The sequence below is a fragment of the Silurus meridionalis genome, chromosome 2 (genome assembly GCF_014805685.1).
Source record: "Silurus meridionalis isolate SWU-2019-XX chromosome 2, ASM1480568v1, whole genome shotgun sequence".
Lineage (NCBI taxonomy): Eukaryota > Metazoa > Chordata > Actinopteri > Siluriformes > Siluridae > Silurus > Silurus meridionalis.
Window position 1 is genome coordinate 25808023 of NC_060885.1, and position 16278 is coordinate 25824300.

Consider the following 16278-nt stretch of genomic DNA (forward strand, 5'->3'; position numbering starts at 1 on the left):
CCAAAACACGCATGCACATTCTCATTTATTAACGCACATCATGTACATAAAAAAATTTCAAGCACGGTAATATATTGCCGACATATTAATTTTCGTTTATCTCGATCATCGGTTATCTCAATGCTTTTTGGCAACCCCCTAGGACAGGGGTGGCCAACCCGCGGCTCGAGAGCCGCATGCAGCTCTTTGGCTGGTTTCATGCGGCTCTTACGTTCATATCGAATTTGTGTTTGTTTGTTTTTTAATGTGCGTGTTCACTTCGCTTGAGTTCAATACGGTATTTTTAAGACTTCAATGAGCTTGCCCCTACTGGGAAACTTTGCGGTATATCAGACCTGGGCAAACTACGGCCCGCGGGCCACATCCCGCCAATCATAAATTACAGGGATGCACCAAAATTTTCGCCGAAATACCTAAATCACCGAAACAACACGGCAGAAACACAATTGTAATGACGCAATAAAAAAGCGCAGCCAGCACACGGCTATCTGGATAAGAGCAACATGTCTGCGGTGTGCGGATAGCGATTTGCAAAACATGCAATACTGAAATTTCAAGAGGGGGTGTATCTGCAAAGAGTTTCTCCAAGTCGGGTTTAATTTATCACCTGAAATCCAAACATCCCGATTATCATTCTAAATATGAGAAGACCGCGGCGCAAAAAAGTAGTCAATCCGAGCATGCGCACTCCGTCTGTAGAGGTCGTTTTTGAAAAGGCAGGAAAGTTTTCCAGTGATGGTGCCAAGGCAAAAGGCATAACACAAAATTATGGATTTCATTGAATTTTCATTTCGGTGCATCCCTAAAATTTTATCGTTGGTGTGGCCCTCTGACACAATTCAGGTTTCTCATGTGGCCCCTTGTAAAAATTAATTGCCCACCCCTGCGGTATATTCATCTCACGCAGTGCACACAATTTTATTGTTGAAAATGACTGTCCTGTGGTTTTAGAACTGTAGGAGTCAATTTCTGTCATTATGTTGGTGTGTGACATTTACAATAAATCTGGCTGAGCAGAGGTGTGTGTGTGTGTGTGTGTGTGTGTGTGTGTGTGTGTGTGCGTGTGTGTAAGAGGAAAGGATGGGTGATGTTCATGTGTGCCCATGTGTATGATGTGGCTCTTTGCGGGAACACTGTAAAAAATGTGGCTCTTGGTCTCTGACTGGTTGGCCACCCCTGCCCTAGGACATCGACATAACCGGGTTCCACTGTGTATATATATATATATATATATATATATATATATATATATATATATATATATAAATAATGGTATAGTTATATATATATATATATATATATATATATATATATATATATATATATATATATATATATATATATATATATATAAATAATGGTTTAGTTATATATAAAATGGTATTATGAAAAATTGTATGCTAACTTCGGGACAGTCACACTAGATCTGTTCTGGCATGACTCTTGGTTAAAATGGTGATGAAATCAATTAGAACTGTGGGAACAGAGTCAAACATTTCAGGTCCATCTTAAAAAATTGGAACATAATTAAAAAATTATTTATTTTAGTAATTAAATACAAAAGTAAAAACTCGTATATTAGATTGATTCATCACACTGACTGAAAGTGTTTATTTATTTATTATGATTTTGGCTCACATTTAACAAAAATCCACCAATTCACTATCTCAAAAAATTAGAACACTTCATAAGACCAATTAAAAAAACTTTTTTAGTGAATTGTTGTCCTTCTGAAAAGTACCTTATTATAAAGTACCTTATTTCCCGGACTATAAGCCGCTACTTTTTGCCCACTCTTTGAACCCCGTGGCTTGAACAATGAAGGGGCTAATTTATGAATTTTTCCTGGGTTTTTCCCAGTTTCACAAGCTTCAAGCCAAAAAACTGAGCCCCATAACATTAGACCAATCAAATTGCCGAAACGGGTTCAGGTGAACCAATGAAATTCTTTATATCAAATCAGATGCGCTCCCACTGAATCCGGCCGCACCACATCATAAATATAGATGAGGTTTCTCTGACGTTTGACCTGCCGCTCACTCGGACTGTCAACAGGAAATGCAAATCATTCGTCACGCTGAAAACAACCGGGCATAAAAAAAAACGCACTTCACCTGTGTTCTGAGCTGCACGGCATCAGGAGAAAAGCTTCACCGATGGTGATTTTTAAACGCACGACGATGCCAAAATATAAACTCCCGAGAGAAATTGTTGTAAAAGGAAGTAGGAAGACAGTGAACAATGACTTTCTTGGTAGGCTACTGTTTAGATACAAGCCATGTAACAGACACTGTCTTTCGTTAAAGCCTGTGTAAAGTTCATTAGTTTTAGTGTAGGCATTAGTTTATAGACAGGATATAGTTTATATTAGCTTATAGACAGGTGCGGCTTATATATGTTCAAAATAAAAATCCTTGTCAAATTCAGTGGGTGCGGCTTATATTTGGGTGCGTTTAATAGTCCGGAAATTATGGTATGGTAATTTACTGTATATATACATAATACTTAGTAGGGGCTCCTTTTGCATTAATTACTACCTCAATTCGGCATGGCATTGAGGTGATCAGTCTGTGGAACTGCTGAGGTGGTATGGAAGCCCAGGATTCTTTGACAATGGCATTTTTGTCATTTTTGCATTTTTTGGTCTCTTGTATCTCATTTTCCTCTTGACAATACACCATAGATTCTCTACGGGGTTCAGGTCTGGTAAGTTTGCTGGCCAGTCAAGCACACACACAGACTGTGCAAACTTTAAACTGGACCTCAAGCAACTTGGATTCTGTGCCTCTCATCTCTTCTTCCAGACTCTGTGACCTTGATTTCCAAATGAAATGCAAAATTTCCCTTACCTTTTTTATTATTTCTTTGGCCCACTGAGCAACAGTCCAGTCCTTTTTGTCCTTTGCCCAGGTAAGACACCTCTGATGTTGTCTTTGGTTCAGGAGTGGCTTGAAGCTCTAACTCCAGCTGCATTCCACTCTTCGTGAATCTCCCCAAATTCTTGAATCGGCTTCGTTTCACCTTTTTCTACCACATTTTTTCCCCTTCCATTTAACTTTCCATTAATGTGATTGGACACAGCACTCTGTGAACAGCCAGCTTCTTTAGTGATGACCTTTTGTGTCTTACCCTCCATGTGCAAGGTGTCAATTATCGTCTTCTGGACAACTGTCAAGGCAGCAGTCTTCCCCATGATTGTGTAGCTTGAACCAGACTGAGACACCATTTAAAGGCTCAGGAAACCTTTGCAGGTTTTTGGATTTAATTAGCTGATTAGAGTGTGACACCACAAGTCTCCAATATTAATTTCTTTCACAATATTAAAATTTTCTGAGATACCGAATTTTGGGTTTTCATTAGCTGTAAGCCATAATCATCAAAATGAAAAGAAATAAACACTTCAAATATATCAGTCTGTGTGTGATGAATCTATACAATATACAAGTTTTACTTTTTGTACTGAATTACTAAAATAAATCAACTTTTTAATTTTAAAATTGAAAATTGAAATTTTTAAATTGAAAAGTGACAATTAAATATATTGACCTCACTCTCAGCAAAGTGACGGGCTCCTTTAAGGCACAGGGACGAACGCCTCAAGGTTTTCTCATCCCCATCATCAAAAACTGCAGAGAATATGAATAAGGACAAGAAAAAGGTCAATACGTTAGTCCAGCACATGTTAACAAGCTTTTGTGTGTATATATATATATATATATATATATATATATATATATATATATATATATATATATATACACATAGGCAGAACTGTGCCAATGTTTTAGACAGCTGTGAAAAAATGCTGTAATAAATAGATAAGAATACTGTATACTGTAATTTCCGGACTATAAAGCGCACCCTTATATAACCCACTGAATTTGACAAAGAATTTTTTTTTACATAAATAAGCTGCACCTGTCTATAAGCCGCAGGTGTCTACACTGAAACTAATGAACTTTATACAGGCTTTAATGAAAGACACTAAATGCAATATGTTGCGCTTCTATTAGGAGCATGGCGGTAATTTGGGAATACAGCATGCCACTGCATTCTTCCGGTATTACTGTGGAGACCGAGGATTATGTCCTTATTATTTTCTGATGCTCATTTCTAAGCTTCTTTGACTAATTCATAACGCTGTTGCCAAGAAAAATAAAAAAGCACGAGTTTTGGAAACCTGTCTGTGCTTATATGATTTGTGTTGCAACTGGAGTTAGCAAGCTCTCCCTTCACCCAAACTCAACGCGTTACAACGGCTTGTATCTAAACAGTAGCCGACCAAGTCATTGTTCACTGTCTTCCTCCTTTCTTTCACAACTACAGTGGCACCTTGACCTACGAGTGCATTAATGTACGAGTTTTCCGAGGTACGAGCGGTCACTCAGTCGATTTTTTTGCTTTGTTACGCAAGCAAAAAATTGAGGTTAGAGCTTGAGATGCCGCTGCTAGATGGCTAAGCGAAGCCAGAAAGCGAAGATTGTGACAAAAATTGAGATAAGCAAAGAAGAAAAAGTACAAATTTGAAAGTTTGGGGATACGTAGTGTACAGGAGTGATGACTAAAAAACGAGTGTTCTCTCCGCCTCCGCTTATCGCCTCTACCCCCCCCTCCACACATACACACACACACACACACACACACACAGCGGCGTTTTCGTTAGCTCAAGTCGTCTCATCTCCAAGGAAAATACACTGAATAAATCCTTATTATATCTTTACATACTCTTTCTATTATGTTTTTATACAAGATTTGTTATTTAGAAATGTATTTTCCAATTTAATAACATAAAACATAAAAACGGGGTGTCATTTTGAGGGTTGGAACGGATTAATGCCATTTTAAGTATTTTCAATATGTAAAAACTTGATGTGCGAGCAAATTGAGATACGAGCTCGTCCACAGAACGAATTAAACTCGTAGGTCAAGGTACCACTGTATTTCTCTGGAGAGTTTATCTTTTGTCATCGTCGTGCGCCACCGGTGGAAGTTTTTCCTCCCGAAGCCGTGCAGCTCAGAACACAGGTGAGGTGCGTTTTTTTCGTTTCCGTTCGGAAATTTCATTGTTCTAATGTTATGTCGCTCAGTTTTTTGGCTTGAAGTTGGTAAAACCGGGAAAAACCCAGGAAAAATCCATAAATTAGCCGCTTCGTTGTTTAAGCCGTGGGGTTCAAAACGTGGGGAAAAAGGTAGCGGCTTATAGACCGAAAAATACGGTATGTTTTTATTGTTTATTTTGAGCAATTTACAAACTATAAAGAAGAAAACTTAAATTATTATATGGTGTGATTACCCTTTAGCTTCAAACTAGCTTCAGTTCTTACACTTGCACACTTTGCATATCAAGCAGGTGATAAAGAACATCAATTTCAATATGTAGTCTGAAACACAGTCCAAACAGCAGAGTATGCTGTGCTTGAAGCTGTTGCCCTATGAGCCACTTATCATGCAACCTAGTGACTATCAGAAACTTCTGTCTTCTGATTCTGCTGTGGATTTTGGTGTGACAGAAATCTTGCTTTATTTAACACCCTCCCACCAACACACACACACACACACACACACACACACACACACTGTACATATACACACCTTCACACACACACACACAGAGACTTACCAACTGTGTACAAACTAGCATCTGTGAGCTTGGTGATGGTAGCTTCCTGATAGATTCCATCTTGATTTTTGACTTCAACCACAGCACCCACCTGAAAGTCAAACACATCTACAGAGCTTTAATTTATGATTTACTTTACAAAAAAACTTTGATGAGACGTGTGCTTAATTAAAAAGTCTAGCCACATATTTATTTATGACATTCTCAAATCTTTCATTGGCAAGATGGTGAATGATTTCCTACATTAGCCAATGTAGTTCAACAAACTACTAGTAGTCATGCCATTGGACTAAGGACTTAATATTGGACTTCAATCTTCAACCACTAAAGATCAACGAGACCCCAGTGGAGAGAGTGGACAGTTTCTGGTACCTAGGTGTTCACATCATGCAGGACCTGTCATGGTCCTGTCACATCAACATTCTGGTGAAGAAGGCCCCCTTAAGACCATCTGAGACGCTTAAGGAACTTTAAACTACCCTCTCAGGTGCTAAAGACTTTCGACACCTGCACCATTGAGAGCATTCTAACGGGTAGCATTACTTCCAGGTTTGAGAACAGCTCAATGCAAGACATACGAGCCCTCCAGAGGGTGGTGCGGAAAGCTGAGCATATCATACACACCAAGCTCCCTGATCTGCAGGACATCTACAGCAAGCAGTCCCGGGCCAGGGCCAGGAAATTAGTGAAGTTACCCCAGCCATCCCAACAATGGACTCTTTTCCCTGTTGTGTGGAAGAAGTGCTTCTGCTCCTTGGTGGCAAACACAGAGAATAAGGAGGAGCTTCTTCCCGCAGGCAATTCGGAGTCTAAAGCAGAAAACATCTAGCACCTGGACATCTTTCTCTGTCTCACTTTACCTTCATTTTACCCCCGAAATGCAGCAAGCTAACAGGCTTGATTAAAAAAAACATATGCATTGGTGTATGCATAAGCATTCGCTGAAAATCACAACAGTGACTAAAATTTTTTATAGTTTACTTCTGCTGTTTTTTGCTGATTTTAGATTTAGTGTTTCTTAGCACCGTTTATATATAAACATATATATATATATATATATATATATATATATATATATATATATATATATATATATATATATATATACACATACACACACACAGTACAGACCAAAAGTTTGGACACACCTTCTCATTCAAAGAGTTTTCTTTATTTTCATGACTATGAAAATTGTAGATTCACACTGAAGGCATCAAAACTATGAATTAACACATGGAATTATATATAAAATTATATACATAACAAAAAAGTGTGAAACAACTGAAAAATTTCATATTCTAGGTTCTTCAAAGTAGCCACCTTTTGCTTTGATTACTGCTTTGCACACTCTTGGCATTCTCTTGATGAGCTTCAAGAGGTAATGGTAATTCACCTGAAATGGTCTTCCAACAGTCTTGAAGGAGTTCCCCAAGAGATGCTTGGCACTTGTTGGCCCTTTTGCCTTCACTCTGCAGTCCAGCTCACCCCTAAACCATCTCGACTGGGTTCAGGTCCGGTGACTGTGGAGGCCAGGTCATCTGGCACAGCACCCCATCACTCTCCTTCTTGGTCAAATAGCCCTTGATGCCTTCAGTGTGACTCTACAATTTTCATAGGTTGGATGAGGCGATAAGCGTAGGCGGAGGGAAAACTTGTTTTTTACACTACTTACTAACTAATTTTTTACTTTTTCTTCTTTGCTTATCTCAATTTTCGTCACAATCTTCGCTTTCTGGCTTCGATTCGCCATTTAGCAGTGGCGTCTCCAGCTCGTATCTCAAGTTTTTGCTCGGGTATCAAAACAAAAAATTGACCGCGTGACCGCCCGTATCTCAAAATATATATGGCTGAATCAATTTCTCTATTAACTTGATGATTTGTTTAGCCCATTTAACTACACACTGACCATTATTATTAAAGAACCACCCACTAAACTCTGGAGTGCTCTGGACAGGTAACACAGAAGACACTGTAGAATGAAATGGAGGAATGGGGAGAAAACAGCGAGGGGTTGAGGAGAAGATTCAGGCCAAAGAAAATGGCGGAAAGTTTCCAAAGTTTGGGATAATTTCAAACTAAAACACAAAGGAAACACTGTACAGTTGCGTCTGGTTCTTCTGGGGGCTTGTATTTGCCAAATGTTAGAAAATACCTATTGGCCTGTCAGTTAAGATTCATAGCCGGATGGTTTAAAGAGGACTCTAAATCTATTTTGCTTGACTTAGAGGACTCGCAGTCAACGTACCCTCTACAAAATGTATTATTTGTTAGAAGTTTCAAGGTGATTAAGGCATTATGTGACAACAGTATTGTACTTCTTTATGGAAGGCCTGGTCTATTATATGTAAGTTGAAGAACAGAGCTGACTGGTCTTCTTCTTAACCTCCATCCACAATAACCCAGAGTTTTGGCCTAGTTTCTCGAAACTCGATTTTAAAACTTGGAATACTTATGGCATATACAGACTTGGTGATTATATTTCCAAAGGTACTACCCTTGTCACCAACTCCTCCATATCAGTTAATGAGAAGTTTCTGCTGAATCCCCTTAGTGTAAGCAGATTACATATTTTACATATATCTGGAATCAGGCAAGTAAGATCTCTATTTGTTGTATTCTTAGAAGCAAATTTGACTCAAGCAATTCACAATTATGTGTTAAATGTAAGGTGGAAGTGTGAGATTTTACCTATTTGTTATGGAACTGTCCTGTAATCAGAGCTCATTGGTTAAAAGTTGAATGAGCCGTATGTTTGGATTTGATTTCATGTCTTCCATTCAGGCACTCACAGAACAAATTTGGTAGCTGTCTATTTGATTTTCTTGCCTTTGCTGGCAGAATAAATATATTGTTAATGTTGATCAGTGACAAACACTTATCTTTGAGAGGATGGCACAAGATTATTAAGGAAATGATTCCCTTAAAATGTTTTACTTGTCACTCATATGTGTACTAAAGCTTTTTGTCAAGTCTGGTCTCCATACCTGGATTTTATCAATGTCTCTCTCTAAGCAATATTTTGAGTTTTGGTATGTAATAATGCACATGTATGTGTTTTTTTCCCCTTGTTTTTTCATTAGCACTGTAAAAGATGGGCTCAGCACTGGTGCTCCTGAGGGATGTCTCCTTTCCCCACTGCTATTCTCCCTTTATACAAATCACTGCACATCAAGTGACCCAACTGTCAAACTTCTAAAATTTGCAGATGACACCACGCTCATCGGACTCATCCAAGATGGCGACAAGTCTGCATATGAGCAGGAGGTGGAGCAGCTGGTGCTATGGTGCAGTCAGAACAACCTTGAGCTAAACACACTCAAAACTGTGGAGATGATAGTGGACTTTAGAAAACACCCTTCTACACTACTTCCCCTCACAATATCCAACATCCCTGTGTCATCTGTGGAGAACTACAAGTTTCTGGGCACTACCATTTCCCAAGACCTGAAATAGGAATGCAACATAAACTCGATTCTGAAAAAGGCCCAGCAGAGGATGTACTTTCTACGCCAATTAAGGAAGTACAGTCTGCCACAGGAGCTGTTGATACAGTTCTACACTGCAGTCATTGAATCTGTCCTGTGCTCATCAATCTGGTTTGGAGCAGCAACAAAACAGGACAGAAACAGATTTCAGAAAAAATCATTGGTGCTCCTCTTCCCACTCTCCAGGACTTATACCATACAAGAACCAGAAACCGGGCAGAAAAAATCATTAATGACCCTTCACACCCTGGACACAACATCTTACTGCTCCTCCCTTCTGGCAGGCGCTACAGAACTTTGTTCACTAAAACTTCCAGACACAGAAACAGTTTCTTTCCCCAAGCAATCACCCTCACTAACAACTGACCATAATTATATTCCCTGCTCATATCTATCTAAGTACTGCACTGAACTGTCAGTCATTACATTATCTGTATATGTTGCACACACTATGGCTGCTATATATTGTACAAAGTTCTATAGTAAACTCTCTTTCATACCTGGCACACAATACTGTCATTTGCACTACCATCCACTCACACTTTATGTACATTACTGATCTGTATGCCTATTTAATACCCACACTGTCTATACTGTATCATATTGTCTGTATTGTCTTGTATAGTCTGTTTTTGTCTTGTCTGTTTTGTCATGTATAGGTTTTATTTGTCTGTACTTTTGAGAGTCGCAAACAGCTGGAACCAAATTCCTTGTGTGTGTCAACACACTTGGCCAATAAACCTGATTCTGATTCAGATACTTTGTTTGTTGGTTTGGTTTGTCTGTTTGTTATTAGTGGTTAAAATTAAAAACACAAATACAATACCAATAGTGTCATGTGTACATGCTTCATTAGACTTGACATTTATAACAAAAAAATAACTAGAACCGTAATTCTTCCAAGAGCAACATATTTCCCAGTTCCCTGACCATGACAGAACATGTATGTACATTTCTCAAGCATTCATCCCATCTATTGTCATGCATGTTAAAACCCATTTCTTCTTCCCAATCATGTTTTATTTTCTCTGTAATGTTGTCCACCTTATATAATAGTAACTTATAAATTAGGGATGCACTGAAATGAAAATTCTGGGCCGAAACCGAAAACCGAAAAAGAGGAAAGCAAGGCTGAAAACCGAAAACCGAAACACCGAAAGAAATTATGCCCATTATTATTACCATTGCATTTATGGCTATGACTGTGTACTAACCTTACTAAAATCAAGGCATTTCAATTGCATAAATTAATATTAAAGTTTCAAAGAATAAATCAATTACAAATTATGAAAATATTTATTTATAGCACATTGCAACAATGCACAGGATAAAATAAATAAAAATTCAAACTTAAATGTTTAACTTAAATGCACTCGTGTGTACATTAAATAATAATGTACAGGCCCTCTGGCCTGCTGAAAGGTTGTAAAATTAAATATGAATACATATAAAATATAAAAAAAAAAAATATATATATATATATATATATATATATATATATATATATATATATATATATATAATATAATATAATATACATATAAAAACAAAGTGCATTCAGAACAAGTGCAACTGCTTAAAGATACAACAATACAACAATATCACTGGGAAACTTCTTGCCTTTTTAAAAACGTCCGCCACAGACGGAGTGCACATGCTCGGAGGGGTTTTGCTTTTCTGTGCCGCGTTTCTCTCATATTCAGCATAGCGATCGGGATGTTTGGATTTCAGGTGATAAATTAAACCCGACGTGGAGAAAGTCTTTGCAGACGAAATTTCGGCATTACATGTTTTGCAAATCGCTATCCGTGGGTCTTTCTCAGATATACTGAAATACGTCCACACCGCAGACATGTTGTTTCAGACATGCACGTGCAGGCCGCGGTTTCTGTTTGCGTCATCACAACAAACTGTTTCGGCCGCGTTTTTTCGGTGATCAAAGTCTTTCGGCTGAAAACCGAAAATGCACTTCTGGGCCATTTTCGGCCGAAATTTTTCGGTGGCCGAATATTCGTTGCATCCCCATTATAAATGTTTGATATGTTACCACTCGTTTCAGGGTGTATATAAACAACTGTCTCTAAAATAGGATTCAAACTCAAAATCTGAAAGTCTGGAATATATTTTCTAATACAATCTCTGACTTACGTACAGAAGTAAGGTCAATTGTTTTATTTGTTAAAATATAACAAAATGTTTCTTTTGTATAAAGATCTCGAATTGTTAGTATACCTTTATATTTTTATTGAAAAAATAGTTATTGTGCAATCCAGGAGGAAAAACTTATTTTATTAGAAATTGGGGTATCTATATACATGTCTGGAACTTTCAAATGTACCTTAATTTGTGGATAGAATCATAGTCTTGTTGGAAGCCACTGCCAGGCTTAACGGCGCAAAGGTCAATATTATTCGGAGTTGGACAAATATTGTTGTGATGTTGCAAGTTGGGCTGAAAAGTACTACTATCCTAGCTGACTTTTGTTTTTTCTATTTTTCTTTCTTTATACAAGTGTTCGGCTTCATGGCATCTGTCTGTACATAGTTCTTTTAAATGGTGATCTTTGATATGTTTCTGAAATTAAACAAAATTGTAATTATTAGCAATTTTAAATGTACTGTTATCTAAAAATCCTTGATCTAGATCATCAGAGGTTGGCATTAATTCACCTTTTCCCCAATTTATCGTAAATCCAGAAAAGCTAAGAAACCTTTTAAGAAGATCTAGTAATGGTGGACAGATAGGGTTAGAAATGTATAAAAGTATATTGTCTGCAAAGAGAGAGTAAGTGAGATATTGGGATCTGCCCTTTGTCACTATAGGCACTATACCGCAATGTTGACTAAAACTAACGGCCAGTGGCTCCATTGATATCACAAATAAGAAAAACGATAGAGGGCATCCCTGTTGTGTGCCATGGCTTACCTGAAACATATTCGAAATGCCTTGATTTGTAATGACCGAGGCTATTGGGTGTGCATAAATTATTTTGATAAATTTGATGAATACTTGAACGAATCCAAATTTTGTTCGAGCTGCAATCATATATTTCCATTCTATCTGGTCGAAGGCTCATTGAGCGTCTTTGAATTTTGCTTGTTAATGTTAATTATGTTAAACATTAAACAAATTAAATATGTGTGTGTCTATTGGGCATAAAACCGTTCTGTTTTAATTAACAATTGAACATATGCATTTTTTCAATCTATTAACTAAATTTTTACTTATAATCTTTGATTTGACAGGAATAAGAGAAATCGGACGGTAGGATATCTGCAACTTCTTTTTAAGGCTCATTGGTGCAAGATTATTCCTAAATCTTTTTTTTAAAGTTCAGCACTAAAGCCATCAGGATCCGCATATTTATTATTAACTGTGATTTATTCATTATATATTTATAGATAGATTTATTATTAACTGGTAACTGTGACATTATTTTATTCAATTTCTCCAATGTAATCTCTTCATCCAAACTCAGCCTAGATAAATGAGAAGAGTTGTGTTAGGAAGGGCATCCAGCGTAAAACAAGTGCCAAATTAAATATGCAGATCACAAACCAGAATTTCATACCGGATCGGTCGAGGCCCAGGTTACCAACAACCGCCACAGGTATTGTTAGCCAACAGGGTACCAGTGGAAATTGGGCTACTGTTGGTTAAAGGAAGAGAAGGAGAGGAGGAAAATGTCTACAGAGACGGCAGGGAAATGAGAAGTGTAGGAGAGTGGAGGTTTTGGTGGGTACTTTGAATGTTGGCACTATGACTGGTAAAGGGAGAGAGATAGCTGATATGATAGAGAGGAGAAAAGTAGATATGTTGTGTGTTCAGGAGACCAAGTGGAAAGAGAGTAAGGTCAGGAACATTGGAGAAGGGTTTAAAATGTTCTATCATAGTGTAGATGGAAAGAGAAATGGTGTACTGGAGGTGAAGAGAGTTTCTGATAGGGTTATAAACATGAAGCTTAAAGTTGAAGTGGTGATGATAAATGTCATCAGTGCCTATGCTCAGTAGGAGTAAGACAGAGTGCATGTGTGTTAATGAGAGGGAGGGCAGTGGAGTGGTACGGTTGCAGGGAGAAGAGTTGGTGAAGGTGAAAGAGTTTAGGTACCTGGGGTCAGCAGTGCAAAGTAATGGAGAGTGTGTTAGAGAAGTGAAGGATAAAGTAATGGAAAATGAAATTATCTCTCCAATTACAACCAAATACCTGCCATTCCTATCTTTAATTGTTTGTTTATTGTTAAAGGAAACAGGCTTTTTGATAATTATTGCTACACCTCTGTCTTTGGTTGAAAAGTTTTTGGGGGGGTTTAATTCTTAACTTGGCTGTAGTTTTAATGTGTTTCTTGGAGGAAAATTATTTATGCCCCCAATTTTGAGATGCACATAAACTTTTTGATTCGACTATTAACTCTGCACATGTTCCAGCTTAACAGATTGAATGTGTTGTCACCATGAGCATTCACCCTGTTACTCAATGTATATAAGACATGTTCTGCCTGACCTTTTTAAATAAAAACTGTCATTTCATTACCTTCCAACTTTAAAAATTCAACCTTACTGTAAACATTAACAATACAAAAACGATGCCTTTCAGTCCTTTCAGTTTATAAAATTTGTTGATATTTAGACTCGTTCTTTTCTTCTGATGCCCTTGTCAAACACTGCGACTTCTTCATTTCTTCAGCTTTTCACCCTATTTTGTAGATATGTTTCGGCTCTTTCGGGTGAATCAAAAACCTTTATTTAATTGTTCTTCACAGTCACAATGAATTTGGAGGGAAAACGAAATCCACATCTCACTTCGTGCTCCCTGCATTTCTTTCAAATGTTATCTAACCTCTGTCTCTGTATCAGGACACCGGCAGCCAGATCTGGGAAGATATGTATCGCTTTACCATTGTATTGTAGGGGTTTTGATCTTGCCAGGCGCAAAATGCGTTCTTTCACTTGATAATGATGAACTCGGACAATAAACGCTTGAGACCGCCTGTCTTTTGGAGGTTGTGGTGATCAGTGTGCCCTGTCAATCTTAATTGCACTGTTGAAATTTCCTTTGCCCAGGATCTGTTCCAGAAGTTTTGTCACAAACTCAGTAGGTTTACCTTTCACAGCACCTTCCTTTACACCAACAATTCTAATATTTTGTCATCAAGATCTCAACTCCAATTTGCAGGTCTTTTCCCTGAGCATACTCGGTCTCAAAGTATACACACCATTTCTCCTATCAATGCAGGGTTTCTTGATCCTTTGTAGCTTTTTCAGTTACTGACTGTTAGCTAGTGACATGGTCAGCTCTGATAATGTAGATAATGGGGAGGGTTGCATTAGGAAGGGCATCCAGCGTAAAAACGTGCCAAATCAAACATGCGGATGATCCGCTGTGGCGACCCCTGATGGGAGAAGTCGAAAGAATGTAGATAAAAGAACATCACATTTTCTGTTAAAGGACCTATGCACTTTCGCTATTGTTTCCATGATGTCTGTATTTGTCACCTCCGTAACTTTTACGCTAGCTGGAACAGCATCGGACAGCGGCATTCGGTCCTCTTCAGTACTCGACTTTTTTACTTTCTTCTGCCTTGTCATCATTAGCCCTATTCGGACGGGACTAGTTTTCCAAACGACGTTTGAGTTAGAATTTCTTTCAGCCGACGTCTGTCATTTCATGTATGGATTCGGACGGGACTAACATCTCCTTGTTTATTGCGTAGGTAGGAGTGTCTGTGTTTTACATGTGGGCGTTGCACAAGACCTCCACATGCATTATTGGTGCGCAGAAAGCAGAAATTTGAATACCGGTAAACGCATTTTGGAAAAAAACTTTTTCGCCAATCACAGACATTCGCATTCGGACGGGATTAGATTTCTCAGAGGAGCACCGAGTTTGCTGAAATACAGTAGGTAATTTGCTCTGGAATTTTTACAGAGGTCGTGTGAGAAAAAGACAGACATGGCAGATTCGGACGGGATTAAAATCACAAAGTACCTCTGTAAAACAGAAATTTCTCTAACGACCCCCTGTAAAACTAGTCCCGTCCGAATAGGGCTATTGTTTAGGATAGTCAGGATGAATGAGTGATGATTTTCAAAAGCTACAAGGTGTATTAGTTTGAAATAATTTAGATTAGCAGAAAGCTACTAAACACATTTATTTCATTCAATGCTGGAAGCACCCACAATACCCAATATCCTTTTAATATACTTTTATTCATCTTTTAAATTTATTTTATATAATTTTTATATACTACAGAGGAATCCCGTTGTACGAGCAACCTATAGTACGAGCAAACGGAGATACGAGCAACCTCGCTCGCAAAATTTACCCTGTTTCACAAGCAAATTTCGAAGGCACGAGCAAACTCACGCTGCCGGCTCCCCGTTTTCGGCGGAGGGTCGCATCAGTTGCTTAGTTGATGACGTATCACTCGGTCGCTCTCGTTGTTCAGTGCAGCAAAACGTAACTGTGGCAGCGGGGGCGTGGCCGAGCGGCGGTTGGTGAATGGAGGGCGACGAAAAGTAAATAGAATTACATGGAAACCGAGGAGGTTATGAGCGTTTTGTGCGTCTCACACTCGCAATCAACCACTATCACATGAGTAAGTGTTAAATTATGTTTATATTACGGTCATTTGCTGTGTATTTGTTTTTAAAAATAGGCTACAGTTACTTTTTAAGTGCAGAAATAAGCGATCGAATGACATCTCGGAACGGATTAAATCACTTTTACATTCATTCCTATGGGGAAAATCAGTTCGAACATACGAGCAAATGGACACACGAGCAATTTTCAAGAACGAATTATGATCGTACAACGGGGTTCCATTGTATTTCCATTGATCAACTTTTTTATTATTTGTAATTGCACTTTACGGTGTCAGCCAGATGAGGATAGGTACCCTTTTTAGTCTAGATCCTTTAAGGATTTTCTTAACCACTGTTAAAGTCCACAATTTAAAAAAAAAGCATATTCAAAACTTTTTGGGAACTCTAAAAATCTTAGTCTGTCCCAGAGACAAAGCAAAAAACAAACTCACAGAAAAAAAACTTGGGGAAAAAGACCACATAACAACTTTAATGAATAGGCAGCAGACAGGCACAAAAAGGGGAACTCAAATATACATAGGACTAACAATTCTCAGGTGGAAACAGAAGATGATAAGGGACACTGGAGCA

General features: G+C 38.1%; 1 protein-coding gene across 1 annotated transcript in view; it reads right to left on the minus strand.

Annotated features, from left to right (window-relative positions):
- arid4b (AT-rich interaction domain 4B) overlaps positions 1–16278 on the minus strand; it is a 165712-nt gene that overhangs the window by 115402 nt on the left and 34032 nt on the right. Inside the window, 2 exon segments of the mRNA XM_046871718.1 lie at positions 3547–3626; positions 5621–5711. Of these exon segments, the coding sequence (XP_046727674.1) occupies positions 3547–3626; positions 5621–5711 (171 nt within the window).